The sequence below is a fragment of the Condylostylus longicornis genome, unplaced genomic scaffold (assembly GCF_029603195.1).
Source record: "Condylostylus longicornis isolate FDR11 unplaced genomic scaffold, ASM2960319v2 ptg000004l, whole genome shotgun sequence".
Classification (NCBI taxonomy): Eukaryota; Metazoa; Arthropoda; class Insecta; order Diptera; family Dolichopodidae; genus Condylostylus; species Condylostylus longicornis.
In genome coordinates, this window is record NW_026577973.1 from 7,005,246 (window position 1) to 7,032,477 (window position 27,232).

General features: G+C 23.7%; 1 protein-coding gene across 1 annotated transcript in view; it reads left to right on the plus strand.

Moving 5' to 3' along the window:
* The first annotated feature begins 2,456 nt into the window (after nt 1–2,456).
* LOC129612718 (segmentation protein cap'n'collar) overlaps nt 2,457–27,232 on the plus strand; it is a 110,710-nt gene continuing 85,934 nt past the window's right edge. Inside the window, exon 1 of the mRNA XM_055526476.1 lies at nt 2,457–4,164. Coding sequence (XP_055382451.1) covers nt 3,265–4,164 — 900 coding nt within the window. The 5' untranslated portion in view covers nt 2,457–3,264. The remainder of the gene's footprint in view (nt 4,165–27,232) is intronic.

The window sequence follows — 27,232 nt, forward strand, 5'->3', positions numbered from 1 at the left end:
TTTTTATATCGCAAGACGCGTAAGAACATACCGTTTCTGTGTATGCTTACGTGAATAATGTATTTACATAATTATGTATGTACTAATATGTTTTATTTTGTTTTATACAAAAATTATTTTTAGAAAATATATAAAATTTGTAAATTATAATATTAAGCTTTTAACACCAAGAATATAGAGGTAAGTACATAACATATGTATGCAATTTATTAAATTAGATTACCTTGAAAATAGAATATAAATTCATAAAAAAAGCATATTAAAGTCCAGGGGAATGCCCCAAATTTTTCTTTCTAAATTTAGTAGATTTGCAATTTTTTTTTCTTTTTATACAGCACCTTTTTTTAATGCTATTTATTTGCTTTTTATACTAAAATTTGTTTTTTGATGATATTTTTTATTTAGATAATTTAAACAATTCAAAAAAAGTTTTTTATATAAAAGAAAGAAAAATGGTCCCACTTTTTATTTATAAAATGTGTTTAGTATGTAGTATGCACATAAGACCTAAATTTTCTTTAACAAAACAAAAAAAATTATTTGTTGCTTTTATATTTCTCCATTCGGCACGCTATTCATACAAAATTCTTCTTATTCAAATAATAATACAATGTATCGATTGGTGCTTGGATTTTTGGTGTGCTTAAAATTTTTTTAGCGAATTTATGATCGTACATAGTATAACAAGAGACAAGCATCTGCTTATCTCTGATATTATGTTCATCTTCTTTGTGCGAACTGGATATTTTGTTTTGAAAATAATAGGCCCATTAATATGCACAAAAGGCTTTTAATATTTCGTCGCCGCTGATATAGGAACTAAAAATTTTGTTTAGCAACCTTTCTAGCTAATTTTGTGATTAAAATCAAAAGAAGAATCGTCAACCTTCTTTTGCTTTGATGAGAAACTATTTTCGGCTAGGTACCTGTTTGCATATCCATTTATACCACTGTACTATTTATATTTACGCGTATGCTTAAACTAAACGGTTATAAATTGCAAAATAACTTATCTATAGATTTATTATTTATTTATTTTGTGAAATTTAAAACATACCTTATATACATACGTATATGTACATTATGTATGTATGTACCCAATATAACGGCTGACAGAAATACATACTTGAAATTTTTATGTCAAGCATAATACACAACAAAATTTATATATTATTTAGCCCTGCAACAATTCTTCAAAAACTGTTGAAAAACATTGATTCAAAACATCATTATTTATTTACAAATAAAAAACACCGCGCCATGCAAAGTAACTGAATGTACATATAATAATAAGTATGTGTGTATTGTAAATGTAACTTGGAATTTTTTTAAAAATATTACATAAAAAAATATCATAAGTAGAAATGTTTACTATTACATGATATAAATTCCTTTGTTATTCTCTATTATGCGCAGTTACTGTTGCATGCTATTAACTTAAAATATATCGTGATATTTAAAAAAAATGTCATGAAACCGGTGTTACAATATTACGGAATTGTATCATTTCAGTCATCTGTTTTCGGGCTGAATTATTCATTTAAAAAAATTACAAGTCATCTTCGACCCAATACACAATTTATTTAATTCTTACAAACGAAACTGCATAAAACGTTGTAAGTATTGATGGTCTTGTTTAGACTAACATGTTATATGCAATTGTATGATGTCATTTCAAGAGTTCACCTACAATAATGTAAATTGCAAATATAACACTTAATTTAATGCAGTATTAAAGCCGAACTCAAAATATTACGTGAAAATTGGCATTTTATAAATTTATACGGAACAAATTGACGTTTACATAGTATAACAAAAAAATTTCATAAAAAATGTTTATTTTTTTGTTAGTTGAAAGTGTTTATTTTGTAAAAAGTGCTGCAGCAATATTTAAACACACAAGGTAGTGGAAAAGAGATTAAAGAAGACTATAAATATGCAATGAGATTATAATATTAATAAAAAAATTCAAAATTTTAATTTTGAAATTTTCACAGACATTGAAAATTGATCAAGTCTCAATTAAATGCGGTTTTTAATATTGGTTTCAAAATATTTTCGAAGATTCTAAATTATATTTTTAGAAAAAACTTGTATTCGAATGGAAGTGATTTATTTATTACAAACAAATAAAAGCGTTTTTTTTTCGACAGAATTAATATGGTAAAAAATTCTACGTAAAAATATTTTGTTGATATTTACATTTCTTTCTTCTAAATTGACTAAAAAAAATTAATAAACACAAAAAATCTAAATTTAGTTCAAGTCGTCATCATAATTTTTACATATAAATTTTACGAAATCTATTCCATATAAAATCCACAATTCCACATATCAAGTTATATGGGTTGAAAGCTTTCATTTTATATGCACAAGTCATTTTTATGTGTCAAAAGCGTGTAGACGTCACTTTTTTTCTTATTTTTCTGCTTAATATTTTTATATTGACTGGAAGAATGAAATTAAGTGGTCTTAATACTTGTGTCATTAAAATTTAAATCTTACAAAAGAATATTTCATTTTGTTTTTTAAAGTTCGCACGATTTAATGTATTATAAACAATAAAATTAATAAGTATATAAAATATAATATTAAAATATACCGGGGGAAAGTATTGAAAAAAATTTAGAAAATAAAATATTCGAGACAAAAGGAAGTGAGTGAATAAATTGTGCTGGTGCATCAGCCAGAAAGCTGAAATACAACGAAATTATTTAATTTATAATTTGAATAAATAATTACTTTTAATAAAGTTTATATTTAATTTATTGATTTTAGTGCTATTTGAATCCATTTTATATTTAGTATAAAAAATAATTTCGTATATTGAAAAATTTAGAAATATTTTGTTTCGAGTAAAAAATTTTAAAGACATTGGATATATTGACGTGTTATTTGTAGTGCTGTGATATAAATTGCGGCTGTATTTTAATTATTTTGAAGCTTTTAATAAATTATAAAAGTAAAGTAATATAAAGAAAGAAATAAATTGGAAATTTACATTTTTATGAAATATCAATGTTTTTTAAAAAAGTGTAGTGTTTTTAATCATACAATAAAACAGAAAATTACCTTTGATTGAAAGCTTTAATAGAAAGCAGTTTTGAAAATATGATTTATTCATAATGAAATATATAAATTTTAAACGAAAGAAATTTAAAACTTATTAAATTGTATAAAATATAAAATTTATTTAATTTGCTTTTGCATTTATTTTAGAAATTTTTTAAATCTATAAAAAAAGTAAACAAAAATCTTGACAAAATGATTTCATATAAGAAATCTTATGCGGAGCAAATGCTTCAACTTGCTCTTGCATTAAGTTTACTTCAAGTTGATCCAGATTTATATATTGGAAGGAATTGGGATAATCAAACACAAATGCGTAATGGGCATGCATGGGAACTGGAAATGTTGCGTGCTGTTCCAATTACAGAATATCCATATGCTAATCGTAAGGCAATGATGCCACTCATTGAAGATCTGGTTAGATATGATAGGGCGACAACTGTTAGTAATTATATGAATATTACTGCATATTTATTGAATGTACAAAATGCTCAGATGAATAAAACATCAAATGATCAAACAAATTCAACATCCACAACAACAAATGTGAATAGTGTTGATCATGGTCTTGCATCAATTATTACCGCTGGAAATACTAACAATAATAGTAATGCAGTTGATGTAATAACAAATCAAGATTTGGAGCAATTCATAAATTCTGAAATACCAATTATGGAATCAACATCTATTGATTTCAGTGAATTTGAATTTGAAAGAATGTCACCATTTACTTCAACATTTCATGGACCGTTAAAAGATGAACCACCCGATTTTAGTTTACCATTTGATGTTAAATTAGAACAGGCTTTCGATACAGCATCAACATCATCATCGAATAGTATTGATTTTAATAATGATACACATCGATTTAATGACTCAAGTGGCTTTGCCACTTGGAATGAACTATTAAATATAAAAGAAGAAGATCCAGAGCCTGAAACTAATGTAGAAAATAATTTGTATACTATAGATGGAACTGTAGTTGCTGAAGAAGTTCAAATAAAATCAGAAGATCCAGTTACAGAAGACTTTGATAATAAAATAAATGAAGAAAATAAAGAACCTCTTCTAAGTAATGTGGATATAACAAAAGAGGTAAAATTTAAAAAAGTAATCTTTTTTAATTTAAGTCGAAATTTGCAATAATTTCTATCAAAGTGCTTCAAATACTTAACTATAACTTTATACTAATGTATATATACTTAGATACAAATGTCTGTGTAGTATAATTAACAAACATATTTTACAAGCTTCAATGCAACATTTGTACCTACAAGGTTATGATTATAAACCTTCCGCTTAGCTATTATAAAAAAGAATGAAAACAAAAAAAATTTGAAATATACAACTAGATATTTCAGTTAAAACAAAAAAATAGTTGACCCCCTTTTTTTTACCATTTTGTAGAAAAACACGAATATTATGAATGATGTTTGATTGTAGTAACGTAACTTAGGTAATTTAGTAAACTTTTCGAATATAATAACGGTAAAAAATATTGATATTAAACGGTGTGATATCACTATGGAAATATTGTTTTTGTTTACTTAATTAAATTATTGATCTATGTATGTAGCTGTTAAGCGGAAGTTTTTTTTTAAATTATAACTTAAGTAATAAAGATTGTAGCATCAGTCAGCACATATACTTAAAAGTATGATAGCTGCTTATAGGATTTTTTAGAGAACAATTTATTCGTGCAAATTCTTTCATTAATTATTAACATATGAAGAATATAAATTATACTACTTAAAAATAAGTATTAAATTAAAAAATTAAAAAAAAGTTTCTAAAAGTTGAAAGCAAAAATACCAACTTTCTATTGTATAAAGTATAACAATATTTATTCAAATATCTACACATATTTTTACTTCTCCCATCAAAATACTTGCACACATTTTCAAATACGAGTTGTTGTCAAAAGCAATAATATTAGTGAATCATCAATCAAATGGTCAACAAATAATTTAAATTCACTTTGTCCTTGAATATTTCCGTACTTCTTGTACATGTTATTATTCAAAAAGTTAATATTTTGTTATGTTTTCAGTGCTGAAGAGAAATATTGATATAAGTATTTACGTAAATGTATCTCAATAATGTATCTGGTTAAAGCAAGTATTTTATGCATAAATCTTAAGTATCTTAACCACTTACACGCTTCGACAGTAACCCGTCATTTTATGTTCATATTTCGTAATATTTTGAAATTTTAGTTACTTAGTTACATTTAATCTATGTCTTTAATAGCTAAATTTATTAAAAGAGGTTCAAACTGAAATATAAATTTTAATTTTAATTAAAAAAATCATTTTATACAATTGTATCTATAACCATTACCACATCCTAACACAAGAAAAATAAAAATAACAAGTGGGTACTTATAAGTATATTTAATTTGTTAGAAATTATTTTGACCACCGTCTAATGTTATGATTTATGATTAAATTTCTAAACAGAAAACGACACAAAAAAAGAAAACAAGATCCAGAAAGAAATTAAAAAAGGAAAGCTAAAAAACCAAAAATTAATACGTTTTTCTTCCATTTAATTGTAACTCTAGAGTTAGTTATAGACTATAAACTAGACTATAAGCTTAATGATAAAAGACATAATATTTTATTTCATAAATATTTTTTCTTTTGAAAGCTCTCACATTTTATTGTTGCTACAATCACTAAATTCCATTTGTATGTCGATATGATGATTGAGAAATAAATAGAGTTGCAAACAAAACAAAAAATTAAAAATCATATTAAGTTGAAAAGACGTTATCAAAACAAAGAAAATGAAAAATAAGCGTTTCACATAACTCAGTTTGGTTTTCATGAACTAAAAAACAAAATAACAATGTTTTTAATACATATACATATGTATGTATTTGAAATTAAAATTAAACGTGAAAAATTTATACATACATACATACATGCATATTTACGTCTAATATAACAGAATATACATACATATAATTAAATACTTATGTTTTTGTAGATTTAAGTATTGTTTAATGTTTGGTAATATATACTTATTCAGTATGTAGTTGCGATTTTGTTAATGTGAAATTCATACAAATATTTAAGGCGAGTAAAAAATTATTTCTGAGAAATCATAATGAAATTTATTAAGTAGAATAAAGAGGTGAAACAGAACTTAGAGAACAGATTTTTGAAATTTGACTACTTATTTTAACTTAGAATTAATGTTAAGTAATTTCTTTATACTTATGCAATTAAATACATTCATATGTAATAAGAAATTGTAATTTGTACTTGAAAAGCAATCTTGTCTTTTAAGTATAGAAAAGTTGCATTTCAAATATTTAATTCGGCTTCACTAATTATTCACCTTTATTAAATTCTCTTTTATTGCAAAATTTTGGAAATATTACTTATGTATTTCGAAAACTAAATACTTATGTATATATGATAAAACGATGGCATAATAAGTGCCTATACATACGTACATATATGAGTACGCGAAAAAAGAAAATAAGTCTTGAACAAAAAAAAAATTTAATTTATCTTAATTTTTTATTTAAAATAAATTCGGTCGTGCAAAAAGTTGGTCGAAAATGTTCTGCTGCTTAGCATTCAGTTGAAATCACAAAAACATAATTTGGATAGTCTTACTAATTCAAATATTGCAAATTTAAGAACACCGTACGAAATTATGTAGGTAGTAAAAACTGACAAATATACGATGATCTAGCTAACTACTTTCTTAGATTATTCTTCTTAATTATTCTTATTGTAGCTCAATAAGTTACTTATCGCTTTTTTTATTCATAAAAGTATTTTTAGAGGTTTAAATTTTACTAATTTTTAATTTTAAAGAACTTGCTAAATTTTAAAATTTTTCTCTTACTTATGATCCTAATTACATGTTTAAGTACATAGATATGTTTATAAAAACTTCTAACACATTTTAACTTATATAAGCTTAAAAAGTTCCAACTGAATCAACAGTTTTGTTTTGGCTCGGTTTTTTGTTACTTAACTCATACATTTAAATGATAAAGTTGATCAAATATAAAATATATATTTGTTCGCCTACGTAAGATTAAGTTATAATAAGTGGGTATACATCTACAAACATACTTATGTAAATAGAGGTAAATTTTGTTGGTAAACAATTCTTTGTCTGATTATTTATAATGTTAAATTAAGAATACTTGACTCAGTAAAGGCAAAAAAATATGCTAAATTCAATAAATTTTAATTGAATAAAAAAAATGTTTTAAAAATGGAAACCAAATTATAGCTACATACATACTTAAGTATATGTAATTAAAAAATCCTTACCTGATTTGGCTCAAAAATAATTAGTTAGAGTTAGAATGATTTAACTTTTGGAAAGTTATTTTATTTTTTGTATGCATACACTTATACAGGTACATGTATTTGCACAATTCTTTAAGTATGAGATCGCCCCTATTTTAAAATAAATACCAACAAATTTATGAACACATGAAATATAATAATAATAATGCATAAATATAATAAAAACCAAAGCACTAGACTATAACCTGAGCAAAGAAGAGTAAAATAAAAAGTTCTAGGCTGGCGATTTTTTTATTTTTTTTTATTTTTTGGTTTCCTTTTGTTTCCCCCTTTACAGTAACGTGTCAAGTAAAATTTTGTTTTGTTATTGTTTTTATGTACATATTTTTCTTAAAGAGATTTTGAAGCCAAAAATGGTGTGATGCCATTGAACTCATTTTCATAAAAAAAGAAGAAAAAAAATGAAAATTAAATGAAAAATATTTTTTTTTCGTCAAGACTTTTTGCGTCTTGTTTTCAGTACAAATGTTTTGATTTTTGTTGCTGTTTTTTCTATTCAAAAAATCTTCTAGCTAGGTGGTAAAACAAATGGTGATACCACAATTCTAGTTAAGTTTTATGGTTATTTTAAATTATAAAAACCACCATGTTTTTCTTATTTTAAATCACGATTATGAGTTTTTCGACTTAACTGCTATTGTAATATTCGCCGTAAAGCTTAATTTAATCCGATAATTATTGTTTAATTACGGTTTTTAAAAAATGTTATATCTACTAATTTAGGTATATAGAGTTGTGCGAGTAACCATCTAGTTATAAGTAACTCAAGTGTGGTTTAAAATTTTGATTTATGAAGAATGAAAAACTTTTAATTTTGTTTTTGAAACTTTTTTTTTTATTTTTGCAAAAATAAATTTGAATTGAATTTAATTATTTGTTTACTTATGTATATACATACATACATATGTATGTTTATATATATTAATCATTTGTTAGAGTTGTGTATTTAAATACATACATACATGCACATACATACTTATATATATATATGTACATCGCTAGCAAATTATGTTTGGAATTTCATGTATGGAATTTCTTGTCGGTATCTTTGGAATAATTGGAATTCCGTTTTTTGTACAAGGATTACAAAAATTATGTAAACATTATTTGTAATATTAAAATTCAATTGTATGTACGTCCATTATTCATAATAGTTAGTTATATTTAAATACGTACATAGATATGTAATAAAATATTATTTTAAATATTCTCCATGTAACGTAAAGCATCACTCAATAACATTCAGTTAACTAAAAATTATATTGGATTTACTAAAAAATTGTGTTTTTTTGTAAATTAAATCGATAAAGTAGAGCTTGCCAAACACCCAATTAAGCTATTAAATAAATCGAGATGATCAGAATACCAAAATTTTGCTGAAATTTCTGTTTAAAAATAATGAACAAAAATGATTATATATGAAATATGAGAGCGTGTACTTAAAATTTTTGGATTAAGTATAGAATAAGTTTATTAATTAACAAGACCCTGATCCGAAACATCTAGCCTTAATAATGTTACTATTATAACTCTTTTAAAATTTAAGCAGATACACACTCGATTCCAATTGTCCGAGGTGTTCCTCAATTGAAGTTTTTTGATTTTAGGCAGGGTGCAGGATTTATGAAAAAATCTTTCAAGCATATTGTACGTTTTTTGTTTATGGTTCAGTATTTAAGAAAATAGTTAAAATAATATTTGAATTTTACTTTTCTATAATTAAGTAGCCACTGTTATTTCCTTTTAAAGCTAAAGTTTGCAATTATGTTTAATAAATACATACGGTAATATTTTAAAATGACTAGATAAATCATGTAGATAAATAAAACATCAAAGTTGATGGGTGCTTTTGTAAATTTAATAAATTATTTGCAATTACCTACTTAATATATTATAGTTTTTTTTTAAATTTTTGTAATCAATGATATATAAATAGCCCCAAAATTCTGCAATTGAATCATAGTCATAAAACTATATTTGGTCAGTTTAAAGCTTATTTAACAGCATGAATTCAAACATTCTGACTCATGTTATTGATTTTAATTAAAAAGCAAAAACAAGCAAATAATAATAAGCAAAACGCTTATTTTCGTTTTCTTTCGTGTATTGCATTTTTAAAAAATTTGATGCACAATTTAAATTTTTCTTACGTAATTTTAGAGTTCAAAACCATATCGTGATTTAATAATTCTTGATGAAATAGTTCTAGATTTCGTCACACTTATTGTGTACGATTAAATCAATAATAAATAATCTTGGTAAAATTTACATAAAATTGTAGAATAAAGTTCTGCTGTTATTTAGTCGAAATTGTTTGAGCTTATTTGTACAACCTCATCTATAATTTAATCAAATCTACAATAAATATTTAAGCTGCAGCGGTGATATTTAACATGAACTATTTTATATTTTAAATTAATCAATTTGACTATACGTATTCCCATTACCTTATTTAGTCAAAATAAGTAAGTCATGATTTGTATTACAAAAAAAAGTCTATTGGTAATCATTTAAATTTATTTTTGTCTATGGAAGTTTGCTCTGCCAATCTCTTAATCGGTTTTATTCTTTATACAATTTTAAAATATTTTGAACTGCAATCCATTCAAAAAAGAGACTTTCATTTTATTACAGAATTAGTTTTATCAGCGATAACTTATCACTGCGTAGAATTCATAAGAAAAACAAAAATAATTATAAAAGAGAAAATTTTGCAGAAAAAAAATAATGAAAAAAGACAATAAAAAAATTTTAACAATTTTGGAAAACAAGTTTGGATTTTGCTGACTGCTATAAATAAAAAATCAAATAAGTATAAAAAAAAAATCGCGATTTATATTTATCAACTTGTTGCTTCATATTATATTTTTCGGTAAACAAGCAATATAGAAACTTTCTATATACCTACATACTAACAAGTTTATGTACATGTACATGAATATGTACATACTAACAAGTTACATACTATTTTGAATACATACTTACCTTCTTAAAGTATCAAATAACATGTATTTTGTCTGCTTGGGTATAATTTTTGTCTTCTGTTATGATTTTTACATTGGAACACTATGGATTTACTTTTTTTTTGTATTTTTTTTATTGCCATTTAGGTCATTATAAAAATTTAAAGCGCTCGTAAGCTTTGCTTACATATAAACACATCTGTGTGTATATTATGTATTCACAATTTTAGCTAGTTTTATTTATAAACGTATATTTAGAAACATTTACACTTTTTTGATGGACATTCAAGTTATACAGTCTTACCATATTCAATACATATACATATGTAAATATATATTTAATTCTATAAGTATTAAAAATGAAATATTTACTTAGATTATTTAGAATATCAAGGGTATAAGAAGCTGTTTTCAGCTGCAATTGTAGTTAATATGGATTTTGCTTTAATTTGATTTGAATACATTTTGTATTATTTGAACAAAATATTAAAAAATCAATTTCTTATCTCGTATTCTTATTTGATAGAATAAGAATTAAAACCTCACCTATGTATGTTACGTATGGGGCGAATTTAATCAGCAGCTCGACCATACACGTCTTTCGTGCATAAAAAAAACCTCACCTAAGTAGAACTTTGCATAACAAAAACAAGACGGATTCCATTTGAACGGTTGGTGTCACTTTCTTTAACTCATTAAGAAAAGAAAATTATATAAAAAATATGTAGAGAAGTTTTTCTTTCTCCTAAAGGAAAATGGCAAAAATACCAAAGTAAATCTCAGATAAAAGGACTACTGTGATAAAATTAGAAAAATGTGCAATGACATGTCCCCTTAAAAATTAATTTTTTAAAAATGAATAAGTAGTTTAAATTTTTTAAATTTTCATAATTAACTAATTACTTATGAATAAAAGTTTTTGTTCTGGCAAATCATATATTAGTAATCTGACGAATTAACGGAGTCATGTCATGAACGAAATTAACTTTAAGTTCCTGTATAACTTCAAAATTTGTTGAACTGTGAAAATTGTTTGCCTACTTATAAGTATGCCGCTCACTGTAATGCACGATTGAAAACAAAAAATCTGGCAATATTTTTTTTATTTCAATACAATCAAATAGCATTTTTGTTATTATAAACTATCGTGATATTATTACAGCTTTTCAACTCATTATTTGAACTCATTATTGTTGTATGAAAATGTTATTCCGAGAGTATTGATAAATTTTATCCTATTTTGTAAAATTTTTAAATATAAAGACGTAATAAATACAATCAAACCATATAATATTACTTAATATGCATATACATACATATGTAATAAGACCCAAAATGCATACATATACATATATAAGACATGCAAAAACATTACATCATTCATGAATACTTAATATGTGATTTTAATGTGAAGTTTAGAATCATAGGTATATAAAAAAAATCTTTAAAGGTGAATTTTAGTTCTCTTATTTTCCCCTTTATTTAAATGGAGAAGAAAACGAAAATATATTATTTTTTTTATATTATTTGTAAGGAAAATGTATGAAAGCAATAGAAAAAAAATAAGAAAACAAATTGAAAAAAGTTACATTTTCATTTTTAATGCACTCACTGACTGACAAAGTGTCCTTGTAACAAATTTTGTTGTTGCGCTGTTTTTATAATTTTTTTAATATTTTTTGTTTTTTTTGTGTGTGTGTGTTTTCTTTTTTCTTTTTGATTTTTCATTCAAAATCAACGAAAAACGTTAATAATTAGGCCGAGGCTTCTAAAATTATTGCATTAGTTGTAAATTTTAATTTTGTTTTTCTTTAATTTTTTTCTCTTCATTATTTTATTAAAAATTAGAATCGTAAAAAAAAATGAATATTTTGTATGAATATATATCACTTTTATATGACAAATAATATTATTTAGATTTAAATGGCATTTATTTTAAACTACAATGTGAATTCGATATATTTAAACAAAAAACATTTTACTGTGACTAAAATTTTACTGTGACCCTTGTGAAACAATTATATTTACCTACGCATATACAAATTGATAACAGACCTTAATCAGACGTTTTCATCAAAACTAGTCACTAACATTTTTAGTCATTATTAACTAAAAATGTTAACATTTTGATACTCATTGTTGCATCTTAATTCTTAAACCTATAGCTAAATCTTTTACACTTCATAATTCTTATTCATCAGTTCAAATTTATTATTGCTATTTGATGTGTACTGTTTTTCCAAAAAAATTTTCAAAAAATGTACTCATTACAAAATTTGAAAAAAAAAATTTGTGCACACTTGAAGACAGAATGCTGAAATTTCGCATACGTATAACGTACATAAAAATTTACTAAAGGCTTCTACCAAAAATTTTTAACAATTTTTAACGTTTTTACTCGTTAATCTTTTAATTTTTTTTTTGCTTTCATCCTAAATGTATGCAAACTTTAAAATATTTTGGGGTGTAAATGAAAGTAATTTTAACAATGTACTGATTCTTTTTTAAAGCAGTATTCTCATTTGTTGAAGAAAAAAATCCAACTTTATAAACCATTGGTTTGGCAAAACTTTATTGTATTATAGAGGGAAATTATTGAAATATTTCAATAAAACAAAGTGGTTCATTAAGTCGTTGCAATCGAACTAATATTGTAAATTATACTTAAAGAAAATAATAGCAACTACCTATATTATTTTATGTGTGTAAAAAATGTCATATATTTTATAAATTTAAACGTGTGGTGTAAATGCATTTGAAATAATTAACACTGTTCAAATAAAAATACTACACACTTTATACATTAATTAGAGATTCTACAAAAATAAGAAATGTGTCGAGAATATTTTTAAAGAAAAAATTTATTTTTTTTTTTTGTAAAAAATATTCTCTTTGATAATTTATCGAATATAATATTTGAAAATTGCAAATATTAAAAATAAAATTTTTGCAAAATTTCATAAAAAGAAAAATTGACATTGGAATATACAATTATAACTAGCTAGTAAGGAAATTATAAAAATATTAAATAATTTTTATTTTATAGAAGATTATAAATAATTCTATAAAAATCATGTATGAATGTATGTATGGAAATGTAGACTATATAAAAATGCAATATTTTATACACGTATATAAGGTGTTTATTTCATTTCTAATTTAATATTAGACAAGGATGTTTTTGTTTTGACTTTGACTTTTAAAACCTACTTGAAAATAATTATTTTATATTGCCATTATTTATTTATTTTGAATGTGCATTTTTATAATAATTCCATTATTTAATTCTATTGTTTAATTAAAACGTTTTTATTTTTATAAAATTCACAAAGACGTTGGGTTAATAAATTTTTATTATTTTATTCAATATCGATTAATTAAGATGGCTTTGAAAAAAAAATATCATTGTGAGGAGCAGAATATAAAAATTTTTCTTTTATAATTATGAAAGAAATTTCAAAAAAAATTAATAAAAGGCAATTTAATTTTAGAATAACCCAGTTACAATTAAAATATCAATAACGCACCGCTTCTGGATACTACGATTGTTGTCGTGAAAAAAAAATTGTAATTTGATTTTAATTTTCTTTTTTATAACAATTTGTCATGTTAAAAATTTCTTTACATCAGGAATTTTTCACAAATCAGTTTCAAATATGTACATATGTATATGTATGTATGTATTTTCGAGTTAGGAAAAATTTGAATTTTAGCGTGCAACAAATGGTGACAATTCCAAATTTGAACGATTTATTTTCAAATTTTTGTTACGCACTTTTATATTATTTGTTTTTATATTGTATAATTATAAATTATTTAAAAAGCCATTCGTATTTATGTACATATGTGTATGTGCGTATTATTTATATCATTAAGTATATAATATATAAATTATAATGATTTTGTTTATTATTATTGCGATTTTGAACCACATACTGGTGTTCCAAAATTATTTTCAATATTATACGCACAATCTAGCAAATATTCTGTACATACATACATACATATATAAGTATATTTGATTGCTTGCAATTATAAAAAAATCTATTTATAAATAATTTAGTATACTTATTTACTTATTTTTGTGGTTTACTTAAGATATGAAATAGGCGATATAGGATAAGTTTTGCATATGCATACACATATGTGTAAACATACGTGTGGGCAAATTTATCTCTGTATCTGGAATTTTATGTAATTTTATTTTTTTTATAACAAGTAAGTACTTATTATGTTTAATTTCTTTAAATATAAATGTGTATGTATGTATGGTTTGACTAATCTAAGTACATTTGAGATGAATTTGAACTTAAATATATATGTAAATACATACATATGTATGTATTGTATATGTATGTATGTTCATAATTTTTTTTCTCCTAAAAGTATGCAACAGTGTTCAATTAATAATCTTATTGTACCTATTTAAATTATTTTCTTTATATAAATGGGTAGATACATATGTATATGAAGAGGATTTTTAATGTAAAATCAACACTGTTTTTAAAGAGAAAAAGTTTTTTCTTACTTGTTTAGGGTAATGTGCTGCTTGCTCTACAGACAGTTAGATTTTACATGAATTTTTTACTTATCTAACTACTTCCATGTTATAGTGCGTTTTTTTATATAAAAAAGTTTCCCTTTTTTGTATAATTGGTTCAATACGGCCATACCTTTGAAATGAGCTGTATAGCTTTGGGGTGCAGAATAGACAGTTACATTATTTTCGTTCGTTGTTGTCAAACAAGATTAAATAATGTTTAAGATTTTTTAAACATATTACGAAAAAAATCCATTTAGAACGTGTAACAGAGTCGAGACTGAAAAATTGAGTCTATCTAAAGGAATTTTCAAAAAATACACAAAAATGTAGACGCAATATTTATTTTGTTCTCACAACAGTTAGACTGCTCTCTATTTTTAACTTGTAGAGACGGTGTAACTAAAATTGTTGCGAATTAAGCTCGTTTTTTTCAAAATTTTGTTTTATACTTTTCTTTTTTAATATTTACTTAGTCCAAACAAATGTTTGTAAACAATAACTTGCATAATATCCGAACATATTTTGTTATGTACACATTTACATAATATATGTACATACAAAATTTTATGGAATAGTTTCTATATTTATAATATTCCATATTCATAATTTCCTCCACCTGTACGGTCGATCTTCTCATATAATAACTCAAAAATTAATCCTTGACCCCTAAATCAAACATTTTTTCTATTTTTTTCATTTGAAAACAATGAACTCCAAATTTTTGTTTTTTTAGCTTACCTAATAGTCTAAATATAAATTTAATTTTTGCTTTTAACAAGAACAAAAAAAACAATACAATCACACACAGCGATTCGCATTATGTTTTCATAACCTTTTAATTTCACAACTTCCAATAAACATTAACTAAACTACGTAGAGAATTTATCATCTAAAATTCTAGCAAATAAATAAAAAAAAAGAAATAAAGAGTACAGAAGAAAAAATTAAAATGTTGTCATTTCACAAATGATGATCTACACTCATTCGAACACTTTAGCATTCCCTCCATTAAAATATTAAAATATGTATAGTTGAAATATAGAGAGCGATTAAGTGAATCATTCTATCTAACATAACATTAATTACGAAAACTTTAAGTTTTCTCCCTTGTTAACACAACCAAAACAAAAAAAAAGCTTTCTCTTTAGAATACCTTCATAAAAAAGTAAACAAAATAATAAAATATCGTCATTCAAGTTGCCGATAATATTTATAAACGATACGCCATAAATAAAAAATTTGCTTTAAATAGAAAAGAATAAAACAAGAAAATACTATACATATACATACATATGTACGTATTGCCGTTAACAAACCATTGATTTACTTCTCCTTGAAATCAATTCTCCTTTAAAGCTCGTTTATAGATGATATAGGAGAATAGTAAGAATGGATAGCAATCAGCTGAGAATGTTCACGGGCTTTTTAACGGGACACTTGTCGACTAAGAGGATGTTAGGTCTTGGAGGCGAGAGGGCACTTGCAGATTCTGTGAGGAACCTTTTTTTGTGAGTGTGAAGCGCTGATCCACAGCAGAAGGAACTCTCTTGGTGGTTGCGACCTCGCAGCAGAAAAGTTGCGGGAAATCAATTCCCATAAGATACTCAAATTTATCATAAGAATAGGTCTCATAGGAGCACTTTAAGTGTGATAGCTGGAAAAGCACAATAGATCAACCTCTTGGGTTGCGGAATCCATTGTTACCCCATATCTAATCTAATTTAATCTAATCTAAGGTTAGTTTGATATTAAAATAGCTTTTTGTTATACTCCCATAAGTATATGTTTTCAATAAGTAAATACTTAGAAACTTAAATGGCAGTAATTTAAGTAAGCATGGATCGAATGCGATACTTCCAATGTAGTAGTCATCAAAATTGTGTTCTTATTACTTTTAACATGCTAACATGCAATATATTACAGGGTGATCCAAAAAGTTATACAACAACGAATTAAGCAGCATGTCTATTTTAAGCCCTTTACTAGGCCTTTCTGAAACTGTTTGGTTCAAGTTCCTATTTTTCTCAGAATCGAAGTTATAATCCAAAAAACTTAGACAAGCAAAAATTTCATAAAATTTCGTCAAAATCTCTGGAATTTGGAAACCCTTGAGATTTCGCATCCAGTCCGGAACAAAAGTTTTACCCATTCGATCCATACGATCTTCCAACCAATGGTATACATATGTTGTTGTATAACTTTCTGAATCACCCTGTATATATATGTGTAACTATACATGCATACATAAATGGCAAAAATCAATACTATAGACCTTTTTAAAAAAATTGAATGATAAACTAATTTAAAATGTTTAACATTATTTTTAAATCAAGTTAAGCTGGAAATTTATTTATTATTTTAAAAAAGCTCATGCATAAATGAATTAAAGTCAATACTTCTCATTACTTAATTTTCACTTATAAAAATTAAAATGAATTTTTAAAAATATTTAAGTAATTTAACAATATTTAATAATATTAAAAGGAGAGAGGCTTAAAAGTCTAATGAGTAATTTATTAAATGCAGAAATTTTTCAAAATTTTGCTTTTAATACCTTTGTAGCATTTAGATGTAGTTTCTTTTTTAAAATTGAAATACCTGACGGTCACGATGCCCCAATTGAACTCATTTAAAATCCTCCTGTCAACAATATGAATTAATCTTATATACACATAAACACTTGTATGCAAATAAATTTCGTATACTCAATTTTCAAATCAAAATAAATATTTTAATTACAACTAAAAATTTAAAATGATTCTAAATCTATTTAATCTAAAGTGAATATTTAGAGGTATAGGTCCTTTTATTTTAGATTAGATTTTTCATATAATACAAAAGCAGATTTTTAATTAAAAATTTTTGAATTACAATATTAAAATAAAGATTTTTTTAAGTAAATTTTAATTAGGTCTGAAACCAGGTATTATTTGAATGATAATATTATTAATATTAGTACGAAGTCAGCGACACTTATCATAATAGACTCTATGTATAATATTAATTAAATCAGAATACATACTTTAAAGATTATATTCTTTAATAATTATTGAAATTAAACTTCTAAATAATTATCATAGAGACTTTAAAAATAGCATTGCATAAAAAGTTTATTTTGTATTTTGCTTTCATTTATGTATGTTTTGAGCATGCATACATAAGTACATACTATGTAACTGAATATATGTATGTAAGTATGTACTTGATTTTTATTTATACTATGTGTATGGTTATACAAATAAAAATTTTATTTTATTTCATATGTATATGTATAAAATAATTGAAAGGAAAGTTTTGATTGAATTTTGCAATAAATCTCAATTGGAAATTTTTTAAAATATTTTTTCAAATGAGTGTTTGTATGAATTTTATGTATATTAATTTATATTTTATGATAGAATTTATGATATAATGAACGAACGGATATCTACGTATGTGCGCAAATATACACTTTTAAAATTTTACACTAAAATAGCATGTCATACCTATCAAGAATCAGCTGTTGTTTAAATTATTTTCATAAAAATATTTCTGTAAAACTATTTTTTAATAATACATTCATTTACAGTAAATTCTCTTGTATATGAAACTATTTCAATTTCAAAAAAATATTAAATGAAATAAATCAGAAAATACACCTAATTCTCTTTTTACATGATAGAATGATTCCCGATATACTGGCTAAAATAAATTAACAGTTAGATTTTAGAAAAACATATGTATGTACATATTATATTAGAAATTCATTGATAAAAAACTTAAATAACAAGAGCACAACCATAAAAAATTTAAACATTAAGCAATTTTAGTTATTATCAATGTCTGATAATAAACGCATACGTTTGCGAAAGACTACAAAATCACTGTCATCACTGGAAACAGTTCAATTGTATATTATTGTCGTTTAATAATTATAATTATTCGAACAGTTGCTGTTATTTCTAGTTCAATCAGAATACCAGGCTTATTTTAAGCAGAAAATTTTTTTTTTGTTTTATTCGTGTTATTTTAAATTCCTGTAAAAACAGAATTGGGTGTAATGAGTAAATATTAAAGAAAATCAACAAAAATGACTGAATATTTGAAAAATCAACAAACATGATTTTTTTTGTTTATAAGATTGAAAAGAAAATATTACTTATGATATCGTTGTTTTGAAGTTTTTGTTGTCATTTTCAAAAATCTAAAAAATTAACATAAAAATTGTTTCTTTCATAGCATTTTTTCCTAGTGTGCTGAAAATCTTTGCTTATGTGTATGATTTACTGGGGAAAAATGGGTTAATAAACTGAAAAATTTTTGTTAAATTTTGCTAAATTTTTATTAAGTAAATCGAATATCAGTAGGTAGTAAAAACTTATAAGCATTTGTTCGAGAAAAAATGGTTCAACTGTATATTACTGTAATATTCTTGTGCATGTAATGAAAATCACCATTCAAAAAAAAATGTTTTGTTGTTCTATTTTGTCGAATTTTAATTACGTTTATAAAATCGTTGTTAAGCACCGTTGTTACACGAAATGCAATACTTGCAATTACTTACTTCTCAAATTATTTTTAACATTACAATCATATACTCGTAAATGAGGGTGTATTGCATTTGTGAGAATGTATGCACGTCTTTATAAAAATAATTTATTGCATGTCAATCATGCATAATTTAAATGTTAAATTTAATAATAATTCTTAATATTAAACATTGTCCTTAAACTTTTCCTGCTTCGGCATATTCCAGTATTTTTTTACCTGTATTACATCATTTACAATGCTTTAGTTTTAGAAAATGAAATTTTATATACTTATACATATATAATTGAATAACCAATTATAAAACAAACTATTTGAAAAAATTTGTAACCGAATGTTTAATCAACAATCAAAAACTTTTACAATTAAATCCAGATTTCTAGTAACAAGAGTAACCTCTAAGTAGAGCGAACTTCATCAAAACAACAGTTTTGTAGGCGAAATACTTATATCTCTAAATAAACGGGTTAATACTCGTAAGAAAAGTCATAAAAGATAATTTCGTGCTAAATACATTTAAAGCTCTTTGTTTTTGGAAGACAGCAATGTTTACACCAGTAAGGCAGACAATTCCAATAAACTTGAAAAAATTTTAAAAAACATTTTGTTTATTATTTCTTTCACAAGTAATTTTATAAAAACAACAAATTATTTTGCATATTTTGATATACTTATGTATGTATCAAAAATTATTTTATTTTTTGGAAATTCCGTATGTTTTCTTTTTCTTTTGTTTAGATAAAACGGAATTTGTGTTGAGTTGACGCGCATATTTCTTGTTGTTTTCTAATTTGTTCTCATTTTTTAATTTTTTATACCTACTCAAGAAAATAAAATTAAATAAATTTCGCTTCGAAAACATTTAATTGGAAAACATTTTTACCTGAAGAAATTTTATAAAGAAAAATGAAATTTACTAAGACTAAATACTTTAATTTTAAAATGAAAACGCATAATTTTTTAAAAGAATTCCATTATTGAATGCGAACATTTCATTCTAAACATCAGTGTAGTTGCTTGCTAGTTAGTTTGTTTGCTTGTTTTTTTATAAGCATCATAACTAAACAAAATTTCCTTGAAACGTATGATGTCATTTTAAAATTCTTTTATCCTCGCGCGAAAAACCTTGACAATTCAAAAAAAGAAAATATATGTTTTTCTATATGTGCATGCAAACAAATAAGAAAACAACAAGAAAAATAAATGAAAAACAAAAACGTGAATAAAAAATCTGAACAAAGAATTTCACTTAAATGGAAATGGGGTTAAATGAAGCCAAAAATTCATGTTTTTCGCTGTATACCAGATGAAGCCAGATGAAATGTAACACATAGTGGGTAGTAATGAATAGTCTGATATCCCAGGCATGAAATATGTGTGTCAAAAAATTGTACTAATAATAATATAATTTTCTTTATTGCGTACCATATTTAAAATATCGCGATGCATATTTATTAAATAAATAATAATATTGAATTGATAAGAAAAAATTATAATTTCGTAAAACCATCTACCGCAGAATTCAATCTACGTAACTATATTTTTTTTACAATTTCTTCCAATGCAAATCTTGGTCCGTATATTTATATGTATGGACTTAAGCATCTTAAATTTTTGTTGAGGTAGGTCAGAAAATAAAAATAAGCCCGATTTGAAATAAATCTCAACTTTAATTCAAATTCGGCAAAGGGAAGTAAAAGACGTTAATTAATAAATTTAATAGGGAAATTTTCCAAAACAAAGGGTAATGTGGTATAATTGTTTGAATACCATAAATATTTCTATTCTATAAATAGCCATTGTATGTTTTTGGTTAGTTTACCATCCCTGATGAGTAGGTGGAATGATAAAAATCAACTTGTTCAAAAAGAGTTTTTAATTTTGTTACGTTTTATTTTATAATGTAGATATAGAAACGAAGAAAAACAAAATTAAATGATTTCTGATTTCTTGACATACAATGCACATATGTATGTTATATGCAAATATTAAAAGAAAAATAATTTTTTTTTCTTCAGTTTAATATTTTGTTTTACTTAAAATTCTCTTGAATTGCTTAAACGTAAAAGAAAGCTTAGCATGACGAAATTATAATACACAGTACTCACAAGAGTTTACAGTTAATTTATACTTATTTATAAAACTGAAATTAAAGAAATTATCAAACCACAGTAAAACAAATCTACTGACTGTGTAGCCATTCTTAAGCAGCCTAATTTTAATAGAAAAATTAATTTTTTAAGTTAAATTAGACTTAAATTTTTTGTTTCAAAATTTTGGAATTGAATTGTTTTTCCAATTAATTAAATTTCCGCCTAGAAAGCGGTAGGTCACTGGTTCGAGTCCAGTTCGAGGAGAAAAATTTTTTTTTAATTAATTTTTCTGCCTTTAACTCGTTCCTTTAATTACGTCATCCATCTGTTCTGCAGTTGCATGAAGAAAATTTCCATTAACTTAAATTTCCAACTTAATCCAGCTACTAGTCTTGATATGCGACTCAATAGTGCTTTGCTGTAATAAGAAAGATTCAATTTTATCTTACAAGGTTTTTGAAAAAGTAAAAAATTCTTCGTGAAGAACTTAAAATTCGAAATTTTTATATAAATGATGTGTACTTACTTATAAAATTAGTAATTTGGAATGAAACAATACTGCCAATTTAAAAATGGTAATAAAATTTTGTAAAAATATTTATTTTTCCTAATTTGGATGCGACGTAGGAGTGTAAGAAAGAAAACAATTTCATGTTATTTTAGTTGTTTTTTTTTCGTTTTGCCTTCTCATTATTTTAAATAACAAATTTCTTTGATTTTATTATTGAATTCTGAAGGAGGATAATGCACTCAAGGTCATTGTAATTTTTTTTCTCCGACATTTTTTGCAATAACAATAAGAGGAAGTGAATTTATAAATATATGTTGTTAATTAATTATAAAACAATGGCTAATATTTAAAATATCGTAATAATTATTTTAGAAATTTAAAAATGAGAAACAACAATATTTGGAACCTCGACGTTAAATAAAAAATTTCATAATCCTTTATTACAATTTTATTATTTGTAAACAAAAAATTTTAATTATTTATTCACAATAAAAATTAAAAAATTAAATATAAATTAGTATGCACGTGTATTGAGTGTTGTATTTTGGGATACATGACTAAATGTGTGTAAATTAAAAAATAAAACATTAAGTACTTTTAAATTTTTTATATTATGTTTTACTTACATCCGAAATATATAAAGTTGCGAGATTGAACGGATTCAAATTTTAATTTTGATGTTTCTTATTTGACTAGTACTTAAATATCATTAGCTTGATGACTCATTGGACAAAGATTTAATGTATACATAAAGTTGAATTTTTTATTTTTCTCATTTGAAAGATTTTACAGGACATTTTATTATAAATCAAACGCTGAAGTATGCAGTCTGACCCAGGATTTTTACCATAACTTACATTTACCATAACTTACATTTTAAACAAATTTTAAATATAATTACTGGAAATCATGAAAAATAAAATGTAAGAACATAGATTCTTTGGAAACGTACTAAACAACGTGATGAAAATTATTTTGAAGCAGTTTTTTAAATTATATTAGAACATTATATAGATATTAGTTAATCTATCAACTACTTACAAAAATTTACGATAAGTACAACAATATTTTAAAAAGAGCCTATTTTTAATGCTTACTTTGTACTCGTATTGCTATCACTTTTTTTAAAAAACATTTTTTTTTATTTAAATTTTCGTCAATATTAAAATTATCTTACCTGCAATCGAATGAAGCCAGCAGATGTTTCATTATAGATTTCATTGTTTTTTTTTAATTCGACTGATAGTTATAATTATCCATATACACAAGTATATAGATTTGTCATTCTCGTTGCTTTTCTCTTGTTATTGTTTGACTTTTTTCTTAAATTATGACTAATATTTTACTTAATGTCAATAATGAATCGTACAGTTTCATTTAAATTTGTAAAACAAACTAGAAAAGTAAAAATACTTTATGAGCATGTGTGTACAATTAATTTTTTTAAGGTATTGTTTATTAATTTATTAATTATTTCTTGTTCTGCTTGTATAAATAGTAAACTACTTCCATTTTGCAATAAAAATTTTTTATGTACATACATACATACATATTTGAGTTCTTTAGCACATTCACAATGAATAAACTAAATGACATTTTGAGAACAATGAGAAAGTAAGATATTTGTTAAAAATATTTAAAATAAAATTCATATAAGATCTAATTGACCCAGATTGGAATTTATATTTTAGGCATAGAAATAAATTTCAAAAGAATGTGCTTATGTATTATAAATATGTATGCGTCATATTATCAATTATAAAAAAATGTAAAATATGTATATAAAATTCAATTGATAATAGGGAATTCCTTGGAATTTTCTAGATTAAAAATATACTTTATACATAGCTCGTTTTACACACATACGCAAAAAAAATCATTTGTGTGTTTCAGAAGAAAAAAATTTCCTTATCAATACAAGTGTGATTATTTACATGTACACATTTATCTTATCGAAAAGCTTAAGTTTTTAACGCAATATTAAAGGTTATAAATAAATAACAAATTTCTATTATTTCAATATTTTGAGAGTAAATTATCATATATTTTAAATGAAATTTTTATGAAATATTTTTCATTCCCTTGTAGAATAACTATAATGGAAAAACGCTAAATGAAAGCTAAATACTTGGAAATATTACTAAAAATTGAATACAAAAAATAATCAAACTGAAAAACACATTTCGTTAGCTTAAGTTAATATAATCATTGAATTGTGAGTACATTTTAGTTGGGGTTTCTACATTAACCATTGAAGAGCATTGAAATCCACAATTATATAATATGTTCCTATTTTGAAATTATTTTACACAATATTTAGTATATTTTTGAATTGACCCATATACCAACAATTGATCCATATACCAAGACTCATGTTACCAAGAATTTTATTATATAAGTAAAATCGGTCCAATTTGCATTATCTAATAAAATGGTTTCGATTCAGAGTAAATTTACAGAATTTTCTTTACAGGGACGAAATTAAAATTGAAATTACAAATTCCGAATACCTACAGTCGGTATTGACGTTTTTTCAGTTTACTCAAAATTCACCTAATTGTAAAACATTCAATTTTATATTTAATTCCGAAGTTTCTATACTTTCTGTTTTTTTTTTTTGAAAAAATAAGAAATTTTATATTTTATCATTTTTATTCTCTTTTTATTCTAAGGTCAGATATAAATTCAAGAATTATAAATTTTGTTTAATGTCGCACTGATTAGCATTTTTAAAGTAATAAGCAAAATAATATAAACATTAAAAAAAAACAAAAAGCATACTTATTTAAATATTAAAAATTTGAAAAAAAATTTTAATGGAAATTTTAAACGGTTGCGAAACCAAAAAGGAAAGCTTGACATCTATCAAATATTTAAGGTATAATTTCAAATTAATTTCGAATTAAAAAGCTAAACCAGTAATTTTTGCAATTGCATTAATTAACTTGTAACCAATTTTTTTTTAAAAAGACAATCAAAATTTATCATATTAAATTATTTATTTTGTAATCATAAATTCGTATATTTGTATTTTGAATACATTAAAATCATATTTTCAATATTTGACAACACTAATTGAATATTTAATTACTTCATGTGCAAATTTTAAATTGACTTTAATATTTAAAATGTTAGACTAATTTCATATATATATTTGTATATATTATAACTAATTAATTTTAACTCATGCTATAAAAAGTAGAAAAATATACAATAGCGTTTTGGTAAAAATTTTTTGTAAGTAGGTGTTGCCAGATTTTTAGATATGAAAATTGAAATTTATGTATAGAAAAAATTTTTTCAACTCTTAAATATAATTTATATATTACATACACACACTGTGATTAGTTACAGCTAAATTAATAATAAATAAAATTAGAGTTGATTTACAAACAGTTCATACCTAATTATAATTTTTTCTCGACTACTGAAATATACTTAATGTATTTTTAAAATTCTGAAAATTCTAGCTGTACGAGAACATTGAAATGCATGATGATGGGCCTATTCCAACTTGTTTTCAAAAATACTCAAAACCCTTTTCATATTTTGTTTATTTTGTAATTTAAATTTTACCTTTTTCCTTTATTTGCGTACCACAAAATCAACTTAGAAAATCATTTAATTTATACTAGTTAATATTTTAAAACAAATCACATACTACAATTTGTTTGTTAATTTACTTGATCAATATCTTAATTAATTAAATATTTTCAATGTAAAAACATTAGATTAATTTGAGTTGTCGCATTTAATAGTCATATACCAAAGATAGAGCGATGAAGCTTTAAAATTAAAAATTATTGCTTTATTATCGAATTGTATTAACTCGTAATATTTAAATAAAGAGAATATTAGTTTAAAATTTATGTAGATAAAAAAAATAATACAGAAATTAAATATTTAATATTTATTTATCGAAAAAATTTAACTTTGTTTACGTGTTTGGCTGTAAACATATAAATACATACATACATATCTATGCGTGTGAAATTGTCTGTATGATAATAATTTAATACACACAGAAACATGCATATGTGCTAGTTCATATAAATTTATTAAATTATTAAAAGCTTAGAATTTGTTTACTTAATGGTTAATATTGACATTGTTTGATGACATTTTAAATTTATCATAGATCATAAAAATTGTAATTATATTTTCATATTTCTAAGTCACACAACAATTTTTTCAAAAACAAAAAATAATTTAAACTTTACACAACTATTTACAATATTATTTTATAAAACTTTACATATAATTAGCTTGTTTTTCAATATTAAAAATTAAAATTGTCATTTGAAAAAATGACAAACGGGAAAGATTTTCTAAAAATTTGTAATGTTACGAGAATTAAAGTGATAAGAGTGTACTAAAAATCGAGAATTATAACAAAAATTTTTGCTTTTGTCACATGAAATTTTAATTCTTCCTTTTCAATAATTCAAATTTTAAGGTAAAAGGTTATTAAAATTTAAAATAACCAGTTTTAATTTCAATTGTAATTTATTTTGAAAAAATTTAATGTAAATTATTCATAAATTGCTTTAAGAAATGCGAGAAATTTCGATTAATTTTTCTATATATTCACATATTTTGATTTAAATAGGTTTTAATTATTTTCTTTATTTTTCATATAAAGTTATTTTCTAAAACAAAAATTAATTCCGGCATTGGTGGATTTAAAATATTCACAAATATCTAAATTTTTCTAAACTTTCTATAAATTTTTTTCGTCCTACACGTTTGACAGTTTTTTCTCTTTTTCAGTATAAATAACACTTCTGCAAGGACAACTTGAGGTTTTTTTTTGAGTAATAAAAATTTTTGCTCCCATAGGTTCCGGCTTTGATAAATTTTTACATTGAATAATAGTACTCGGCGCAAGCCTCAAAAAATGAATTGTAGAGTGAAGGGACAGCATTACATCTGTTTTTACGTACATATAAACTTTGTACACTCAAAAGTATTTACATATATACATACATATAAATAATAAATAAGTATATGTATAAATAAGTATATTTACACTTACATTATCTAAATACTAACACATTTTACCTTATAGTAAATTTAAAAACAAAAATCAATTTTTTTTGAAGTTCATTGTCGTAATAAAAGGCACAATATATTCAAAAATCAAATCATACTAAAATTTATTTAATTATAATGATATTTAATTACAT